We start from the raw sequence: 21,182 nt of genomic DNA, 5'->3' as shown, positions 1-21,182 counted from the left end.
GGTGAAGAATGCTTGGGGATTTTGAACCTCAGCACTATGAAACTGTAAACATTGAAGCAAGTTATCTCTGTACATCCCGGAAGTTTTATGTCTCAGAGGCTCAAAAAACGTGGGTTAAGCACCCATGCTCAGAATATGTAGTGAATGCAGTTCTGGAAATAGGCAGCATTTTTAAACTGCCAGTCTTGAAACTGTTTGAAATTCACCTTTGCCATTATCTGGAGGCTCTACAGGCTACAAAAGGCTAGATTTCTCACAAGCATCAGGGGATAAAAATTACATTTGAACAGTAAGATTCACTGGAAGACTCCACTTTTCTATGACAGCCCTGTGTCCTGGGGTGGGGAATGTTAGGGGCCACTTAACTTTGTAGGACATCTTTGCACCTAACTCATGGAGTTGTTCACTATATTCTCACTTGTCCTTGAAATGCCAGCCCTCAGCTGGAGCACCCAAGTCACAGCACACTGCTGATGGTGGCTGCTCTTCAACTCAGTGTCAGCTTCCAGCCCAGCTTCTACATCTCTGATGGCAAAAGGCAGTTCACCAGCCAGGGAAGAATTTCCAAAAGCACTGGTCTAGGTCTGTGAGAGATACTTCTTTCATCTTTCTGGTGTAAAACTAGCAGTTTTTGAGAAGAAAGCATCTTAGTGACTTTGGAGCTTGAATCCCATTTGCAGATCTTGAGAGAGGCAGGGCAGCAGGAGGGTTAGCAGCCACACATGGCCAGCAATCAGATGAGTTGTGTGCAAGGAGTGTGGTTTCTGGGACAACAGTAAATACTGGCCTTCTATTTCTTCTCAGGCTTCATGTTGGATTCCTGACATATTAAGCCCAATCCCTTCATGTGAGGATTATCTGTCTCAGCGCAGATGCAGGCGATGGCACAGTTCTAGAGAAAACCAAATCTGAAATAGCAAGGTTTATTTCAGATCAGGCTTGCAGTGTTTTACTAGTAGTGCTTTTAATAAGTTGTGTAAGAAGAAGCTTTTGTGTATTATGCTCTAACACACAGATGTCTCTAAAAGATATTTCAAATCCCAGTGTGAGAAGGATTTTGCTGCTTTTCATGCTGGAACTGTATTCTTGCAGATGTTTGTGGGGTTTATATCTCTCCCCCCCTGCCCTGCATACTGGCCTGTGGTCTGCCCTCTGCATGTCTCCAAAATGCCCTTCCAGGAGCTGTGTTAGTAGTGCTGCTGTTTGTGCAGTCTGGGAACTGTCAAGGGTTGTCAAGGGGCTTGGGAATAGCACAGAAGATCCAGCCACAATCCCCCTGTCCTAAAGTTTCTAGAGAAGCTGCTGGGTATATTTAAAGAGTGACATAAACAGTGCTCATGGTCAGCATCTTACATCACCTTTCTCTGATGTGAGCAGAACAAAAGAAGAGACCCAAACAACAGCAAGGGCCTGTGTGCCTTGTGAATAAATGCTATAGATTCTGGACTTATTTTGGCACCCAGATAAGTCATATTTTCTCCTCTATCACAGCAGTGAAAATTGGGTGTCGCTGCATTGAACTGAGCTGAATCATTTGTGGTAAAAGCAGTAAATACTGCTGAGAGAAGAATCTGGCCAACCTGTGCATTTGACATGGCAGGAAGGGAGAGGGGTGTGGGCTGCTCCTCTGGAAGTGTTTTCTTTTTGAGGTTATATATCCCCCTAGCAGAGCAGTCTTTTCAGTCCTAGTGCAAGGGTTGTGCAGTAGCTCAGAGAATGGAAAGTGAGGATGGAGCTTGTGTTCTGAAGGAAGAAAGACCATTCTTCATTGTTTGAGATTTTTTTCCATGTTGTTTTCTTCAGCATGTGCTGTAGGACAGTGCTGGAGAAAGGACACTCAGTGGCTTTCATCTGACTCCATGCAATGTCTCACGTTTGTCATGACCAAGGGCTTCAGCCTTGTGCCCTTTCCTGAAATTCACTCTTGATAAAGTAATGTCTTTGGTAAACTTCTAAACCTCTCCTATCTCCTTTCCCTTAGCCACCTCCCTAGGATATGGAGGTGTTTGGTTTTATCTTTGTGCTTGCTCTGCTGCTGCTCCCTGATTTGTTTCAAGGTGCTCTGACAGCTCTGCTGCTTATCTCTGCTGCGGCAGGCTGCCCTTGTTCCCTGCACCAAACCTCCAAGCTTATCACTCAGGCAGAGTTTTTGTTTCAAATTGGTGTGCCACATCCATCAGAACCCTCTGCCTGACCATGAAGAGGGACAGGACCTGCACAGCATCCTTCCTCAGTGCTGTTTAGTCACCTTCTCCTGCTGGGAGATGGGCACTGAGCAGCAAAGGGAGAAGCTTTGTGGGAAGGGAGGCTGGCAAGCAGGGATGCTTTCTCTGCAGAAGGGGAAAATCTGGTCTTTTCATTCAGGAATCCCCTGCCTCAGGCCCTGGAGTTTGAAGTGATGCCCAGTGGCTTTGCACAGAGAGGACTGTGATAGGAGTGTTCTGTTGCAGTCAGTATTTTGCTGCCGCCTTGGGAGATGCTGTGAACACTCCCCCATGGTAAAATGAGAAAAGTCCATCCAAGTTGCATAAATTCCAAATGAATATTCCATATTCCATACATCTAATTTGACTCTGCTATAGTAAAGGGTTTTATGTTGATGTGAGTGAGAGTAGAGTTTAATTCTTGGTGTGCCTCCCTCAGTACAGTTGTTGTTGCCAGGCCTGGTAGGTCTCTTCCAGACATGGCAGAACTCAGGCACAGGTCCTGTGTGGCTACACAGTTTTAAGTAAATGTTCATATTTAGGTTTGCATGCTTAGCTAAGCCCTGTGTAAGCAAAATTCATGATGCTGGGTAAAAAACAAAGCAGAAGGAAATTTTAGGAAATAGCTGCTTTTTCTTGCTTTTTTTCCCTCCTCCTCCTCCTCCTTTTAATTGGCTTCAGCATTAAATATAAGCTGTCTTAATTACCCACACTGATTGGATTGCTTTTCCAGTTACATTACTTCATTTCACAGCTGTGCAGATGTTTGCAGCTCTTTCTCCTTAGGACATCTCTGGGAGCCCTAGTAATGTGTTAAAGCAGGTGACAGGGTACAGAAAACATCAGACACCATTGTTTGTGAAATACAGTCTGTGTTCCTGGGGTGAGGCTCTGAGCAGAGGGTCAGTCTGCCCCAAGGCATCTGTTGGGGAAATGTTACCCTGGAGAGGTCTTCAGCTTTGGTCTCTGTGAGCGTGGTGCAGATGCCGTGAGCCCGTGATGCTGCTGGGCTAAGAGGTGAAAATGACAGGGACAGGAACTTCAGGGCAGCTGCTTTTAGCCCCCATGCCTAAGGCTGAAGTGTACAATGTGGTGTCCAAAATTTCTTCACTTACAGCTATTTAGAATGCCTAGGAGAGTTTTCTGATGAGACTGTGCATGACTTTGCACCTGAAGTTAAGATAACCTGATGTTATCTTGGTTTCACCTGCTCTTCAAGGCCCCTTTTGTGTGACAGTATTTCCATAATGCTCCTGAGATTTATGGCATGATGTTCCCATTTCTGAAAGTGGAGGTTGTGGACAAGTCATTAAGCACAGCAAGAACTGCACTAAAAGGTTATTACCCGAGTGCAAGCATGCGATCTGTTATGGGAGGTCTTCATGCAAGTGATTTACTACCCTTTTTAATTAGGAATTCAGAACCTTCTCTGATGCTCCCTCAAAGCTGTTCTGCAGGATTGGTTCTCACCCAGCTCAGCCACTGTGGGATAAAAACTCTGCTTTAGATTAAGCAACTAATTTTTTCACCAGAATAAGGGCAAGATCCTGTAGGGATTCCCTTACCTCAAGTGCCATCCAGACAGCCACACTGCTGTGGAGGAGCCTCCTGGACAGCCATGGAATACTCTGGAATACGTGGAATACTCTTCTGGGATTGTCAACGGTGATCCCAGGTGGGGCCCTGTTCCCAAAGGTCTCATGTTCAGTCCCTGCTCTCCTGTACCACACTAGAAGCTATCTTGAAGAATAATGAAGGCTTGTTTCTTTATGCTTACCCCTTGTACTTGGTTTCTTCCAGTATCAAGTAAGTTCAAGCTCTGTGTTTTCCCTGACTTTTAGAGCTCACACAGCATTGCTTTCACATGGATTCTCTGGTGTCTAGTAAGGGTTGAGCTCAAGCACCTTCTCTTTCACAGATGAATGTCTTGCTTTTCTTGCCAGCTGTCTAATTTCTTGAGTGTTCCTATGCACTTGGGAATTATGTATTCCTGTGATAGCACATACATTCAAATTTAAGTATTCCAGAAGGTGTGATGATGCCCAAGGCAATTTTCATCGACACCCGTCTGCTTCATCACTTGCAGCCTTAAGATGGGGATAGGAAAAACCAAAAGGACATTGAAATGAGACTGAGACTCAGTGATCTGAAATAGTGCTTTATTAAGAGGAGGACTGCAAAATGCAGGTTCTGGGATACGTTCAGTCATGATGCTTACTGCTCATAGTTGGTGTTCTAAAAAAAAAAAAAATAAGGCATGCCTTAGTGTAAGTTCAGCACATCATTTGCCAAGGGAAAGGCAGGGGATGAGACATGTGAAAGGGCTCAGTTGTTGGTTTATTTATTAAGTGCTGTGTACAAGTAGTGCACATTGTTATTTAATGAGGGGTGCTGCTGTTGCTGCAGAACAGTGTAGGGAGATAGAGGACACACTTTAAAGAATTGGTACTGCACCTGCTCCTGTCTGGACAAAGCTCTAGAACGGTGAAATGAGAAGATCAACCTTGATAGTGATTTTCCAACATTTTAGGTGTCCTTTCTGTGAAATGAAGGTAGAGTGTGTGCTGGCTTTGTGAATGTGCCTGCATCTCCCAACAAACCACAGAACTAAGTGTAAAAGCACTCAAAGGGAGCAACATACTGTTGTCACTACGTGGACAAGGCATGCTCATGGAGAGAAGGGCTTGCAGATGGCTGGGTGGGCATCACCTCCTGAAATTGTCCACTCACCTCCACTGACCCAGGGGATGCTAGTGTGAACTTTGCTTCTAGTGGTCAGAAGTTGGGCAAGGCAAACCCAAGTGACTGGCTGGATTTGAGCTTCCTGTCCTGGATCCTGGCTTAGAAAAATATAGGACAGCAAAAATGTGAGTGGTGGCACAATAAGAGATGGTCTCACGCTTCTTGTTCATCCTTTTAGATGATTTTTGAAGGGTACCTGTCCCGTTCCGCGATGGAAGGGGGAGTTGGGAAGCCCCTATAAGAATATAGCATATGTTGAGGCATAAAAAAAAGTCAGATTGATCCTCTCAATACCTTATGTTGTTTTCTTCTGTTTGCATTTAGAAATATTTCACTGCTCTCTCTACTAAGTTTTACAAAGGGGGGTCTAGACTATGTTGAAACAAACCAGTAACCTATGTTTTCAGGTAGAGGATTTCTGTCTCGTTTTCCGTGGTCTGTGACATACTAAGTTTATGTAAATCTGGCAGGGTATGGCCTTATTAAGTCCAAAATCATGAGCAAGCCTTAACCAATGGGAGTCCTCTGCAGCTGTATTTTCTTCCAGGGTGACAAGATCTGATAGAAGTGATTAATTGTATTTGGTCATTCTGCAAAGTGAGCAGCACTGTGGCTGGTTCAGTGGAGCATCTTTGGCCAAAGGAAACTTTGATTAGCATGTGTGTGGCATTGAAGTCACCCTGTTCAAGAATTGGTCACAGCCACAGACAGTAAATGCACACAGGCATTTAATGAATGAAGCTGTAAACTCATGCTGTATCCAAGCAGATACACTGATGGAGCACATACAGTAGGCAGCCCTTGTAGAAGCAATCTTTCTTTCAGTTCACACCTCCCAGTAAAACAGTGCTGGGCTTTCATTTCCATTTCCCCCTGCTGAGTTTTTTTCCTCTAATTGTGGTAGTATTAAACAAGAGCACAGGGCATTTGGAAAGCAGTCATCATTTAAATCATGGAAAGTAATCATGCAACTTTTTAATTTCCCCTGTTAATACCTAAAAGATTGTGAATAGCACTGCCACAATTTCACTTCCAAACCAACTGAGGGATTTCTGCAGCAGAGTCCAGCCTGGGGTGCAGCAGTGTGGGAGGGGTGTGTGGTCCTGGGCTGGGTGCAGGCAAGGCAGAGGGACATCTCTGGGGCAGGAATGCCATCTCGTGGCCATAAATAGCTATTATGTGATTTTAAATCCACCTCCCATCCCTTCTTCCTTCCTCATGACACTTCCCCAGTGTATCAGTCATTCTCAGGAAACACAAATCAAGCTGTATTTTCTGCATAGCAGAGATCGTCCCTTTTTGGGTTCCTGAATCTGTGCTGTCGGGCTCAGCAGCTCCTCTTGGCTGTGGTGCCCTGTGCTGGCACTGGGACGGGATCCACGGGGATTGTGTGTGAGCCACAAGCAGATCAAGAGCAGACCTTTGCAGGCTTTGCTTTGCTGCAGTCTCTGTCAGCTTTACCCTGTTCCTTCTGTGCCTTGCACACTCAGGCACAGATGTGATGCTCTCCAAGACATATTTCTCCCTCAGCCGGCAGTGTAGTGCTGCCGTAGCCAGTCTGAGGATGTGGGAGTTACAGCTCCTGGAGGGAGAGATGGTCTGGTACTGCTGTCTGCATGATGTTAAGCAAGATGGTGCCTGTGTGTGTGACACATACCTTGTGTCTCAGAGCTGGGGAAACAGAAAAAGGACAGACCATGGAATGCTTTAGGTTGGAACACCTTAGATGCTGTAGAAGGAGCCCAGTCCTTAGAGAAACACTGTCTCTGCTCGCCTTTTGAATAACACCATAGTGCTGTCTGCAGTGGTGGTTTTGGGAAAATAAACACCCTTTTTGTAAGCAAAATATTTACCAGTGGTGTTCTATTTAGCAGAGGGAGTGCTGTATGCGCAGCAGGAATTAGGGTGCCATGGGAAACAATGGATGCACTCGGAGCATCCTTGGGTTATCCCATCAGAGCAGTGCTCCATGCAGAGGCATGGCCTCACTCAGTGTTCTGTGGCTCCAGGGAAGGCAGGTACAGCCACCTGTGCTGGGCAGTGCCTGCAGGAATGCTGATTTGTCACCACCTGCACGGGAGATGCGTCAGTGGAAGCGCATTTTAAATCCCCACAAAGTCTGTGCGGGAAAGTCTAGGAGGAATCAAATCTGTTTGTGCTGTCACTCCCACTTCAGCTCAGCTTGTTCCCAGGGGATGGGACTGAAAGGCTGTTCTGGCAGCTGAAAGGGAGGGGAGGAAACAAATGTAAACAAAAATAGGCTGTGTTGTCAATCTGTGTCTGATGTCTTTGGTTATTCTGTTTTGAAGGTGAGTAAACACATCAAAGTTTTACCGTGGGAGGAATCCCAGAGGAGGCTCAGCAGCCCTTGAGTATCAAGATGTATTGTGGATGCAAACCATTCTCAATGCATTTCTGCAGGCAGAATAGAAAGGTGCCTTTCTTAGCACCTGAGTGCTATTTCCTAGCCCAGGATGGTTTTGCATGAGCAATGTATATATATCTATATGTGTTCTTTGAGATTTTAATTTCAAATCTTTTCTGTGAATCTGCAGTAGTCACCTCCAGCACACCTTTCTAGCAGTGGAAAGATCATAATTTCATCTTCTTGCTTTCTCTAAATTGGGATGGGGCAAATTAAGGCCTATCTCTACTGACTTAATTAGACCTCTCCTTATTGCAATAGCAGGAGACCAAAGCAGGTAACTGAGGCACACGTACACAGTAGTACAGTCCCCTAAATTTGTGGGTTTTCAGTGGAGGTTTGTAGTCCTACTGCAGGAAATCACAAACTAGTTTGTAGCTAGTACAGCATCCCCAAACTGGCAGTTGTTTATAGCATTCCCCTGCTGAAACAAGAGTTGTGTGTGTGGAGTTGTGTGTGCATCCCACAGGTCTCCAGGTATGTGACCCAGACTGTGAGTTTTCTTGGAGTGCCTAAAAAAAGCTGGATTTCTTCTGTGCCTTTGGGTTATTTCAAATACTAAAGACACAAACAAAAAATCTATTATCCATTGCCATTGCCCACAAGAGCTGCAAAGAATACATATTTTCTCAAAGGCTTTGGAATTCCCTGCTTCCATTTATTATGGTTTTGTGACCCAGCTGGTACAGGGGTGAGCACCTGCCTCTGCCATGTGTCACAGACACATCTGTTCTGCCACATCCCTGCCAGTTCAGGGCCTCACCTGCACTGCTCCTACAAGGAGCTGTCAGCTCTCCCAGCCTCTGCTTGTGAAGGGCTCACCATTATCTGGTTTATGGTGTTCCTAGAAGTTCCCAAGCACTCTTTTCATTTTTAAAAATGGCTATTTTCATCCCAGTGGGATTAATGCCAACCCTGCGTGAGGTTTTGTTGTTGACCTGAGTAAGTCTGTGTGTGCTCATTTATAATGAACTATCACCTCCATGTATGGTCAAGGGAAGTTCAGATAAATCACTGATAATTGTGGTCATCAACCTCTAGTTCATGTTTTTGAATGGTTGCTATAGATAAAGCATTAGAGAATACAGTAAAAAGCTATCCTGTGTGCTTCATATAGAGTTAACTGTTAAAGATACTTCAAACCTGTTTATTTTCCTCCTCGCTTGTGTCTCTAGGAATATGTAGAAAAGAAACACAGCTTAGCATTACATTAGAGGAAAAGGTACACTACTCCATCAGCTGCATGAAGGTAGGTTAGCTCAGTGCCTGGTGTGCTTCTGCTTCGTTTTTCCCGGTACTCAAGCATGGGCATACATGATTTATGGCCCATGATTTAAAGGTCTCTTCTGGGAGGGGAGGAGTGTGCTGAAGTAATAAAACCATCATTTGTTAGACAGGATTTCTGGGAGAACTAAATTGAGGCTGTATGTAGCATTTCAGTCTTCAGCAATGAAGTGGGATCTGAACTCTCCATCCTCAGAGCAGGATCCAGAAGCAGCAGGGACCGTGTCTGAGCACCACAGTAAGCTGAGAAACCAAGGCTGGATTAAAAGCATCACACCACACAAGGTGAAGCAGTCACCAAGCCCAGGCAGTGTCTGTCAGGCTACTGTCGGTGCTGCCCTCTTGATAAACTTTGCTTTACCAGCCAGCTCACTTTGGAGACCTAGCTACAAGTACACCTGGAGGGACACAGGCATGCCAGAAGAAAAGAGATGAGGGTTGTAAATAAAAATAAGTACCTGAAGCACAACCCCCTCCACCAGCATTCCACAAGGGAGGGAGGCAGCCAGACTTGCCAGTCATCCTCACCAGATCCCACTCTGACAGTAGAAGACAGCAAGGGAGGCTAAGCTGTCCTTGCAACTGTTGTCCCAAACATAGTCATGTATATTAAACTCCTTTCAGCTGGACCTCTGTGCCCTTGTTCACAGCCAGCTAGCTGTGCAGGAAGGTAGGTGATGCTACTGCTGGTTTTGGTAACCCTGCAGGGGTGGAAGCAGCTGCCTGCCATGTCCCTACCTTCCCAAGGATGTGTTCCTGTCTTGGGAGGGGACAGGCATTGCTGCTGAGTTGGTTAGTTTGGGAAAACTATACCAAACAGGTGGCTCACTAAACTCCTGCAAATCTAGCCAATGTGTAGAAATATTATTCTGCGAGACTTTTTTACTTAAGTGGTGAATATATGGGAGGAAGGCAGAAGGGCAGCATCTCCAGCAGAGATCTGTCCAAGGAAACTGCCGTGTCCATTGAGCATCATGCACACCTGGAGTGAACCCACTGAGGGGACAGCTTAGCTCTCCTTTAGTACACATTTTTACTTTCATTTTCTGGTTTTTTTTATGTTTATTCCTTGCAAGCTGGAGAGGGATAAAAGATATCCTCTGGTAGTTTTGAAGCCCATGAGAAGCAGTCGTAGAAGATGTGAAAGCACACGGCTCTGCAGCTGCTCCCCTGTCAGCCCGGTTAGCAGGGCTGATTCATGGCCCAGCAATACAACCCAGTTGCATTTGTTCATTGTTTATATAAATCACAGGCATCAGTGTTCTGGCTACATCAAGTTACCAGAGCATTGATGGAAGAAGGGTGACTGTTTTAAATTAGGCAGGGGCAGAGCAGACTTGCTGGAGAACACAGTATATGAGTGAATTTAACGAATTTTCCTGGGTATCAAATGTGTATGTTTGCTTTTAGAAAGGTCATGGGTGCTAAAATTTCCTTTAGACAAACATACTAGAGTTCAACAGAAATTACTAAATCATTGTCTCTCAAGTACAGCTGACAAAATTGTAGGTCACTTAAGTGGGATATTGTGAAGAAAAGCAGCTGAAGTCAGAGACCCTCCTGTCTGGTTTCATGTGATACATGAGTGCAGTCAGGACAGGGATCTTTACAGGATTTTGCTCAAGCCTTATTCATATCCCAAATAGTATTTCAATCATTAATTTTAGCATAGCAGTGCCATGGTGTTTTAATATTTTTGTCTGTTAGCTGTGTGGTAGTTAGCTTTATAATTGCTGTATCTGCATTTTAGAAGCCCTCAGCCCTACAGCCAAAGTTCAGTAAAGCACTGCACTTCCATAGGATGAAGGCAGTTGTTTCTGAAGTGACCTTATGGCAAGAAAAGGTAAGAGCTTGGTACAGCATCAATGGGAGGAGAGTGGTCTTACAGATCTTGGTCATAAATTGGGAATGGCTGAATAGCATCAGCCTGAAGGTTTTTCAGATCAGCAGTGCAAGACAGCTGAGAGCAGCTAGGTCTGAGCAGCCTAGCAGCAGCACTGGCAATGGCATCACTGCCCCCACATGCAAGAAAGGGCAGTGTCTATGCTCCCAAATGCTCCTGAAATCAGATAGGTGAGCCCATCCTTCAAGTTCTCCATGAGGCTGTGGATGTAATGGGAGACAAGAGCTGACCTTTGTTACTTGTTGGCCACTCACACCCTCTGGATATATGTCATTTTGTGTTCCATTCAGGATAAAATCCTAGCACTTTAGGCTGTTTGGTCAGTAACTGTGATGGCACCTCTATGTGAATCTGTAGACACAAAGTCTGCAGTGATGATCTCCTTATTATACTTGTAAAAGGTAAAACAAGGGCCAGCATCTGTCAAGTTAGCACCTGGGGCATATCTCAACCTCTGGCACTAAAACCAAAGAGTTTAGCTGCTTATCCTAAGTTTGATGCCTAAATAGAAACTCTGGAGACAAAAGTAGATCCTGGTGATAGCACTGGAACAGCACAGATGCCATAAACAGGGCAGTGATTCCAGTAAATTTGCTATGCACAGCAGCATTTTTATATCAGTTCCAGACTTTGGGATCCACTGGCCAATAAGAAATGCTGAGGAGTTGAGGCAGGATTCAGATAGTTAATATGTTCCTGACTGAGGAAGTACTGTCAGGATTGTTCTGCTTGTGTACCTTTTTTTGTGGTGTTTGTACATCCATATGTATCCATCTGTATGTGTGTATCCTTTTGGCCAGAATGACATTTGTTTGTCTGCATTTGCAGATGCTTTATTGCTTTGAAGTGTCAGCATGAGTTTTGTGATAGGGGGACAAAATAGCATGGCATTTGTCCACAATGGGTCCCAGTGCACTCTCCCAACAAATGAGCTCCTGCAGTGATAACCTGCTTAATGATTAAATATGGAAATGAAACCATTACACTGTTAGTCCCTCAGAAGATCCTAATACCTAGCTACTGTCCAGAGCTAATTTTCTGAACAATAATTTAATACACAGCCCAGATAAACTGGGTACTCAGATTGAATACAAATTGTGTTTCAGTGGCATGAATTATGGCCTTATGCTGAGTATCACTATGGCAACTAATGACATCACCACAGGCTCCAACCAGCACAAAACTCAACTTTTGATGGTCTCCATTTGTTGGCACAGATCTTTTCAGGGCTTTTGGGGGTATGAATATGTAAGCACCAGTGCTGTCAAGGGTTTGCTATGTATGTTTGCTGTCATTTGAAACATTTATTCTCTTTGTGGTTAATGTTGTTCCCATGAAGGAAACCTAATGAAAATTACTGTTTGTATTTGGTTAGTAACATTTGTTGATAACATATGGTCTGGGAATGCTTCAGCAAATAAGAGCTTTTTAATAGTAAACAGAGATACGAGTTCTATAAAGCAGATGCTGTCAAAATACACAGTGTAAGGTTGGATATTTTCTTACTTTTGCCTCTTACCCAAAGCAAGATAGTCATCCTACTTTCCCTCCTGGTGACAAAGCAGTTTTTTGAGAGAAAACAACCTGTGATCTGGAACTGTGATTAGAAAATTAAGTTGTTTCTTGCTTCTTACCCTCAAAACACTTATTAGATAGCTGATGGCTCACATATGAAAAAGATATGATATAAAGGACCTGACTGGACTAACAGTACTTATAAGCCAAACCTCTGCTCTCTGGTACCGGTGGCAGTTTGTTGCAGCATCATAAAAAACAAAACATATGAAACAGTGACACCAGGAGAGGAAGCTTCAGAGCAAAGCTGATGGAGAACCCAAGTTTGTTAATCAGCTCTGTGCCAAACACACTCATCTGCTGAGCTTGGCTGGACAAGATTTGCTCAGTGGGGAGCAAAGCATAAACCCATATTCCTAGAGCACAAGGTGAATTATTTTTACTGATAATTTTCCAAATGCTAAACCTGCTGCTTGGTGTTCATCTTTGAGGAACATCTAGTCACTTGGCTGTGTCTTCTGAGCCTTTTCAAGGGACCTGCCTCTCTGCAGCAGAGGATTTAATTTGAGGACAGCCTAAAGTGAGGAAGTGTGATTAACAGAGTGAGGCTGAATAGAAGTGGTTAGTGAGTTATGGCATAATCTCTCATCTGGCTTGAAGCATTCTGGGTTGCAATGTGTGTTCCACCACATCACTCAGAGGTGTTGCTCCTGGCACACTCTTGGCAGGGTCCCACATGGAACGAGTTCATGTTTTATGTGCGTTTGGGCAACTTGTGATTGCAGAAACTTATAGATGGCATGTATGTCTAGAGGCTGTGGATAATTCATCCTCCACAGCACTCCTTTCCAAGCCAGGGAATGACTCACAGAGTACAAATAGTAGACAGTGGATCGTGGTGTGGTTGCAGAGATGATGTCTTCCTGGCCACTGCAGTCCCACCCAGAAGGAGCTGGTGTCCTGCTCTGCAGTCCTAGCAAACTAAGATTCCTCCAGACATAATGGCTTGGACTTAGACTGGGCTGGGCTTAGACTTGGAAAGCAACCCAGGTTAGGTTGCAATTTCTTCAGAAAAAGCAAACCTCACTCAGCCTGGAAGGGAGAGGTTAATTAGGCAAGAGAGAAGCACAGGCATGAGTGATTACAGACATCCTGGGTGCAGATGTCTTCAGTCCTCTACTTCTCTTGTGACTATACAGGCTGGCACTGCAGGAGACATTGTTCTTTCTAAATAAGAAAGTTCTCTTAAACTTGGTTTCATGCTGCTCCCAGATGCTCTCTTTTTTTCCCCCAAGGACCATCATGGGTTTTCCAAACATCTGTTCCATATTTCCCAAAGAAGATAATTAATGCCCTTGTCACTCACACAACCCAACCACATTGGCTTGTGTCAGACACATTTTAGGTTAACTATTTCATTCTTGAGTGTTGCTGCTGACCTGCCAGCTGAGCTGAACTGCTCTATGTCCTTTTTTCACAGCTGGGGCACCCAAGGAGACTTCACGACAACCCACGCACTTCCTGCAGTGAAGGTGAAGCTGTTCACGGAGAGCACAGGAGTTCTGGCTCTGGAGGATAAGGAGCTTGGGAGGGTAAGGAGATTTTGATTTTAATAATGTTTCTTTCTGGCCCTGCTCTTCTAGAGAAATCTCTCCTGTACAGAAATATCTTTGGAGCACAACATGCTCTGCTTTTATGCCAAGCTTCAGGAGGGGGAAAGAAAGCAAGCGCTTCGCTGCTGGAAAGGAGTGCATCCCGCATGCTGTCTTTGTTGTGAGTTTCTAATGGCAGCATTTCAGCTGGCTGTGCCTGCTCTGAGCAAAGGCAGAGGATCTTGTATGCAATATTGGCAGTCTGGAAAGCCTTAAAAGTTACTTGCGGAAATGGACATTCCTGAGGCAGAAAAGGGGATTATGCTGAAGCAAAAAGAGGGGATTTAAGTTTGGCAAGGGACTGTTAAGTTTCTCTCATATCTGCTGAGCAGCCGGTGCATGGTTTGAGCTTTTGAAAGCACTGACTGCAGTACTCCCTGCAAAAGGCTTGGAGCTCTGGCTTCCCTGGGGATGGATGGTGGCTGAGCTGGTGGCTTCAGTGAGGCTGGACTGGGGAGTGAAACATGAGGGTTCATTGCTCCCATCAATGGTGTTAATGCAAAGATTTTAGATTCCCAGGGTATTGGCCACAGAGCAAACATTCCCACCCCATCTCTGCCCCTCACCTGTGGTCCCTAATCCAGTGCCCTGGCACTGGTAGCCCTTGATCCCTGCAGCCCACAGCTCCAGAATATCTGTGGATGGCACTTTCCTATGGCTTTGGGACACTTCACTAGTCTCCATGGATTTTGTGCAGCTGTTTAATTTGTATTGGCCCCAGGCAGAAGTGGCAGCAAACTCCTTGCCATGCCTTCCTCAGCCTCTCAGGCTGAGATCAGTATGATGATGATCAGTTTGGGGGAAGAGGATTTGTCACCTCCTGTCATGGCTCAGCATGACCCAGGTGATCTCCAGGGGCAGCGTGGGCTCTGTCTGCCCAGCCCTGCAGCACTCTTTGCTCTCCTTCCTGTCTGTATGGTTATGGCTAAAAAATCCATGGTCAGGAAAGCCACTGATCCTGTCACAAGCCCAAGAATGGTATTTCCAGTTATGGACTAACTTGTTGGGATGTTTCTTGCTAACTCCTTGGCTGTTTGTGCCTTGACAAGGAAGAGTCTGTGTCCATTCAACATTTTTCCCAATTAACATGGTTTTGTGTTAATCCTGTTCATAAAAGTGCCAAACATCCTTAGGTCCTAGTGAGCTGTTGATTTAAATTTATAGCTTTATGGTGGAGAATGCTGCATGCAATTTTTTCTCATGTAATTAATTTTCATTTTAATTATTTGTGTTTTCATATTCATGAAGTATCCTTCGTTCTTGCACTTGAGAGAGAGAAAAGTAAAGCTACCCCTTCTTTTCTCCTCTCAGTCTTCTCTTCAAATAGCCCCTTCAGACTTTCCTCATCCACACCTTGATCCTTGCTTTCTCCCTGTCCTCCTTTTTTTGACAAAAAGGATGACCCCTCTAGGCTGCAGTACCACAGCTGAAGACCTACAATTGTTTTGCTGCACAGCATCATAATATTTTCAGGATTATTTTCAAAACCTCCTACTTCAAACAGCCTGGCACCCGGCCTTTATCCGCTGTGGCATGCTGAGCAGAGCTTTTCACCCAGCCGGCCACACTGCCATTCAGGGATTTTCCCCTGAGTGGTTACACTCAGTGCAGCCCCCTTTGCTTTGTAAATCTTGTTTCCACTGGCAGCCATGAGCAGTGCTGACTTTGCTGGTCTTGGGAAGCAATTAGCTGTGCATGTTGTTCTGAGAAAGATGTCAGCACCCAAAGCAACCCCTCTTGCCCTGAAAGGCTGATGAGCCAGCCCTACCAATGTGCTTTAATTCCTGGTCCAGCGGGAAACCATCCCTCAGCCCTGAGTTTCTGCAGGCTGAAGGACATAGGCCAGCAAGTGTGGGGAGCTGGCAATGATTCCTCCTGGCCCGTGGCCACCAGTGCTTTCAGTCGGCCGAACTTCAAAGGGATGCTCAGTGTGCCCGGAGCAGCCGAAAGATGACGCGTGTCTGCTCAGGCTGCATCAAGATTTCTTCTTTAAAGTAATAATGAAACCGGGAGTGTGTTAAGCCCCTGGTTTAGCTGTTGGAGTGGGCAGGAACCTGCCTGCATGGAGAGAGGAGGAAAGCAGGTTTTATACACAAAACACCCTGCTCAGCCGCCCTTTGAGCAGTGGCTTTGTGCTCTGCCAGGCGGGTACAAAGCCCACTTTCTATTGCGAGTGTTAAGTTGGCAACCGGCCGCCACTCCTCAGCTCGCCACTTTTATCCAAGAGAGAACTGGAAAATGCTCCCAAGCCCTGCACTGCTGAATGGGCAGCTGAAGGCATGGGAATACATCCTGACCCTATTGAAGCCGATGGCAGGGCTCCCGTGGATTTCAGCCATGCCAGTACTTCATCTGCTGAGGGCAAGGAGGGGAAGAGCTGTGAATTGCAGAACCACTGAGAAATGTTTGTGTCTTTTGTTGAAAAAAGAGTTAGAATCAAAGTAGAGAGCATCCCAAACACACTGAGTGTCTGCTGCCTCGCTAAGAGATGCAGCTTAGTGCAGGTGTATGTTCTTGCATGACCTGTCTGTCACTGGGGTTCTTTGGATGCTGCTCAGAGCTTGGGTCTGTCATGCTTCTAACACCGCCTGCCTCATGTGGAGAACTCATTTCTCATCTTCAGGATTTGCTTAAATGTGTTTTCTGCCGAGAGTGATGCAGTACAGACTGGTGTTGCCCGGTTATCTGTGTGACTAATAACAGCTTCAGATTCCTAACAGAGACAGCAATTCAATAAAAGAAGTGATAAATAACATTAATGGATAAGGGTAAAGTTGAGAATATACTGATGTTTACCTCAGGCTTTAGAGGAGGCAATAAAATAAGTTTTAGAGCAATTCATCAGAGGATAATAGCATCAATGATATTTTGGTGGAAAACAGCCCCTAGATTGTTGACTCAGCAGCAGAGTTGAAGAGGAGAGGAATACAACATTCTAGTCTGGGCTGGAGTTTGGCAGGAGCATAGACTAAGCATGAGCACGAAATGAGTGATGGCAGCACATCAGTTAATGAGGGTGAATGCTGCCATTTGTAAGAATTGTGAAACAATTTGCTTGCATAAAGATTAATGGATTTAAGGAAGATTCATCTCACTACAGCACAGTGGAAACTAGAATAAATTTGTACCAGGCAAAATTACCTCTGAGAGTGAAAGCATCAGAAGGGGAGCAGTTATACAAGGAAGGAGGTTAGGCCACCTCAGAGGAAACACGGAAATACCAGGAGAAGATGGTGGATGTGGTGTTGTCCTAGGGGAATACTCTATATCTTACTCTCCAGGGGACTGGTCTGCTTTGTAGTGATAATGGATGAATGGGAAAGCTATGATCAGAAAAGACTATTCACCTCTTGGAGCTTTCAGTTTCTTTGGGCCAAGTGCTTGCATTGGTGTTCATCTGTAGCCACTGGTGTTGCATGGATGTGCTCCAGCTGGAGACCCTCCCAGCATTTCCTGCTGCATGAAATGGAAGCAGAGTCCTGCAGCCTCTCATGCCATGACATGGGATGCAGCTTTTATCTGCTGTTGTAGCTCAGGCAGATGTACCATCCTGAGCTGATAGGAACTGATCATGCAGCTCTGTCTGCACAGCACCATGAGCTAATTGAGGAGCCAAAGAATATATGACCTAATCTCAAAATAATAAGCTGCACTTTAAAAAAGCAATAAAAAACCATCCTCATTGATGTGAATAGATATATCCAGACTGACTTCCAGGACAAAACTAGGTCATCTGATGTATTTCTGTTCCACATTAAACCCCATTTTGTGAATAATTTTTTCCCTTTAACATTGTTGGTTTTAATTCTTACAGGTTGTTCTCCACCCTACTCCTAACAGCCCAAAGCAGTCAGAGTGGCACAAAATGACTGTTTCCAAAAACTGCCCAGATCAAGACCTGAAGATCAAGCTTGCTGTGCGAATGGATAAGCCTCAAAACATGAAGCACTCTGGGTAAACACTTGTCTCAATCTAAAGTAATTTTGTTTTGAATGTGCATTAGGAAATTTCGCTTTTTTTAAGATGCTGAAAGAGAAACTCTTTTTCTCAAGTTCACAGGAGGTGAAGCAGAAAGATAAATATAAAAATGGCATTAGTTCAGTCATTTATAGTGCACTTCCCATATTCTTAGCATAGACTTTTTTAATGCATATCAGCCAAACAGTTTAAATTTTAAACAGTTTTCCTCACAGGAAATGATGTTTTTTCCTGTGAGAAATAATAACTGAACTGCCTAACTCTCTTACAGAGAATAATACAATTTTTAAAGTTATTCCTGTGTATCCTTGTATTGATTTCTCAAAACCAAAATCACAGTGGCCTTTCCACTTGAAATAAACCTCAGTGTGACCGGCATTATTTAGAGTGAAATACACACCACAATTAAATAGCAGTTGCCTGGTGTAGGACTAATAATTGTGAAGGTTAAAAGGGATACCTTTCTCCTCCAGGAGAGAGTGTCAGAAGATCTGGGGCCAGAGGGATGCCTGACCACTTCTACCTTCATATAATTACAAATTAGATCATCCACGGGAAGATCTAATTAAGGCATTGGCAAGGCTCTGATTGCTCTTCAGAGCTGACAAAAAATGGAAACTACCCAGGAAAGTCACTGTTGGAAATAACTCTCCAGTCTGTTTTTGGTGCTATAAAAGTGACTTTGTTTCCCTTTTGTTTTCATAGTGTTTTGTTAAATTCCATCCATTAGAAAGTAATTTAGATAATTCATTTTTTCTAATTCCTCTTCCTCCTGTTTTCTCTGCTGATGAGATCAGACACAGTAGTCTTGTGTGAAGTTTAATTTTTTCACCATGATTACAGGCACCAAAGCCAGAGAGGACAGTTCCTCTGTCCTGTTTATTTCCTTGACCTCAGCTGATAGCAGGGCTGTTCCCTAGCTTTCTTCAAGTAATATTTGATTTACATGATACTGCTTAAAATTCTGAGGTTTGTAGCCCTTGCTCCCAGAACTGAGATTATGAGCAGTAGCCAAAAGGACACTTATTATCCTCCTCTTGGACTAGCTGAGGACTCAAAGCCCACATCAGCATGACGTGGTGTTCTGTTGTTTAAACTTTCACCAAGAGTATGGTATCTTCTGGCATAAGGAACCCCCTGCATAACCAAAAATAAAGTATTTTTTTCTATTTATTGAGCCAGAACTAAAGTAATTATAATGATACATAAAACATATTAATGCTGAATAATATCCTTATGTTTATTATTAGCCTGGTGCTGCTGCTAGTTTTGCCAGTGTTTGTGTTACAGTATCACAGTGGCCAATTCATCACAGAGATTAAATGCTTATTTTGACATTCATTTTAAAAGTTAATTCTTCCTTTGTAGAAAACAGTAAATTCACTCCTCCTCAGAAATTATTCAGTTTGCTTGAATTATCTATAGCCAAGCAATTTCTCGGATTTCGTCTTAGAGCTGCTCAGTGAAGTGTCCTGGTTTAGTCAGTCCAGTGCATGAGATCCTGTGTACTGGGTTTGATGTAAGAAGTGTCCCTCTGTTTGACAGCTCCCCTCAGCAAAATGGTTTTATGAAGGCTAAAGCAGATTTGGGGATTCTCTTCCTTAATTCTTCTATTACAAATGCATTCTTTGTCCATCCAACCATGTTATAGCTATTCACTGGCACTAAAGGGCTTCAAATTCTGAGCAAGTTGTGAAAGTCAAAGGGAAAGAGAGAATTAATACTGTAACACTAAGACTCTGTAAGATTTTTACGTCTGTTTCTTTGCAGGCAATTTGTTCAGGCTACAAATAAACCCATTCATGAATGCTGCTGAGCTTGAGAATCTTGTAATTACTCCTTGTGCGTGAACTTCAGTTTCTAAGTGTAAACAAAGTATACTGAAAAGCAAGATAACAGATTGACACTTGTGTACTGAATTTACCTGTTCTTTTCTCCTAGGTATTTATGGGCCATTGGTAAAAATGTTTGGAAGAGATGGAAGAAACGATTCTTTGTCCTGGTCCAGGTAACAGATGTAACTAGAGGTGATCTTAAATCACAGCATGAGATACTTGAGTCTGTCCTCTGGCCATTTTCAGTGCCATGTGATTGAGCTGAGCTGTGGTTCTGTGGAGTGTATCTGTTAATCATGGATTCTTTTCTAAATGTATGGGTGTTCTCAAGGATATCCCAGTTGCAGACTTACAGCCATGAGTTTCCAGATGCGCTTGAATGCTTGATAAAATGGAGAATCAATTTTAATGAGGAATTAATGAGGTGAGGAGGAAGCTCAGTCTGTCTTGGTTGGAGGTTCTTTGGCTCACTTTTGAACGTCCAGGTTGAATTTGGAGCCCATTTGAAGTTTTATCAGTGGCTATGTCAGAGTCAGAAACAAATCATTCTTGGCATTTATCTTGCCTTCACATTTATTACTGCTTCTCATTGTCTACAGCTCTCACTGATCATTTTGCAGTCACCATTTTGCAGTGTCTTCCTTTTTTCCCTTTTTTCTTGTTTTTACTTTTTGCCCTCCCAGTTTCAGTAGACCTGTATATTTGACTACTGCTAAGAATTTCAAGGAAACAGGCAGATGTCCTCTGTAACCCAAAAGGATCTGGTCAGTACTTTGTGTGTTAGGTGTTCCCTCACTTTCCAAGAGCAGGTGAAACCACTGCATTGGCCATAGAAGTGTGTGGCCCCAGTGTGGGTGACACCAGCCTAAGGAAGTCACAGCCCTCTTGGGTCCACCTGTCCCCCTCCTCTCTGCACTCTCAGGGTGTGTTGTGTGAGGAATAAAGCCTGTGTTCAGGGTTTTCTATGGAAGCAACACAGAGATGCTCTGATGGAATAACACGGGATCCAACTGAGATCTTGTGGCAACACAGATCCAAACTGATCAGGTCAGAGGGTAAAACCCTGCTGCTGCTGAAGCAGATGGCAGGTCAGTTGTAGAGGGGCAAAGTGTAAGAACAGAGATGGCACCAGACTCCACATTTGGAGCATGCTTGTGTGCTGTCTGTTCTGTGCTGGTAAGGGCAGGAGTCCAAGCAGTCCCTCTTCCACCTTAGACACCTGCTTTCTCTGGTCCTAAATACCTGGTATAAGCTGTTTCTGTTGTGCTAATTATTGTTCCAAGTTCAGCTGTCTCAGTAGGAAATTTAATAGTATTTATTCCCCTTTTAGCCCTTTTGCTGGCTTCCGTAGCATGAAACTATGAGGCAGATAAGGACATCCGTCCATAGGAAGTAAAGGGGATTTATGATGTGTAGGACCCATGTAAGTAAGAGGCTATTTAGAGAGACCCATTGAGTACCTATTCCCATAACCAAGTATGACCAGCAGAGACAATTTAAGTGCTCATTTTGTATTCTACATGGGGTCAAAATGGCCACACAGAGCGGGGAGGCAGTGTAGAGCAGCCACAGGATGCCTCTGTCTGCCTTTCCCTTTTGGGAACATTATATACTGATCCTGTTCTTGGGCAGAGATTGAAGGGT

The 21,182-nt window shown here is 44.2% G+C and overlaps 1 protein-coding gene across 20 annotated transcripts in view; it reads left to right on the top strand.

The window, feature by feature from the left end:
- CADPS (calcium dependent secretion activator) overlaps nucleotides 1–21,182 on the top strand; it is a 206,247-nt gene that overhangs the window by 80,372 nt on the left and 104,693 nt on the right. For all 20 annotated transcript variants that reach the window (XM_088061708.1, XM_088061707.1, XM_088061702.1 and 17 more), the window contains exons 7-9: nucleotides 13,554–13,665; nucleotides 17,540–17,679; nucleotides 19,645–19,711. In XM_088061708.1, coding sequence (XP_087917834.1) covers nucleotides 13,554–13,665; nucleotides 17,540–17,679; nucleotides 19,645–19,711 — 319 coding nt within the window. The remainder of the gene's footprint in view (nucleotides 1–13,553; nucleotides 13,666–17,539; nucleotides 17,680–19,644; nucleotides 19,712–21,182) is intronic.

Source organism: Pseudopodoces humilis, chromosome 13 (genome assembly GCF_049639895.1).
Source record: "Pseudopodoces humilis isolate 2021_Gansu_Grassland_sample_001 chromosome 13, ASM4963989v1, whole genome shotgun sequence".
Lineage (NCBI taxonomy): Eukaryota > Metazoa > Chordata > Aves > Passeriformes > Paridae > Pseudopodoces > Pseudopodoces humilis.
This window is presented reverse-complemented; position numbering and strand designations above follow the sequence as displayed.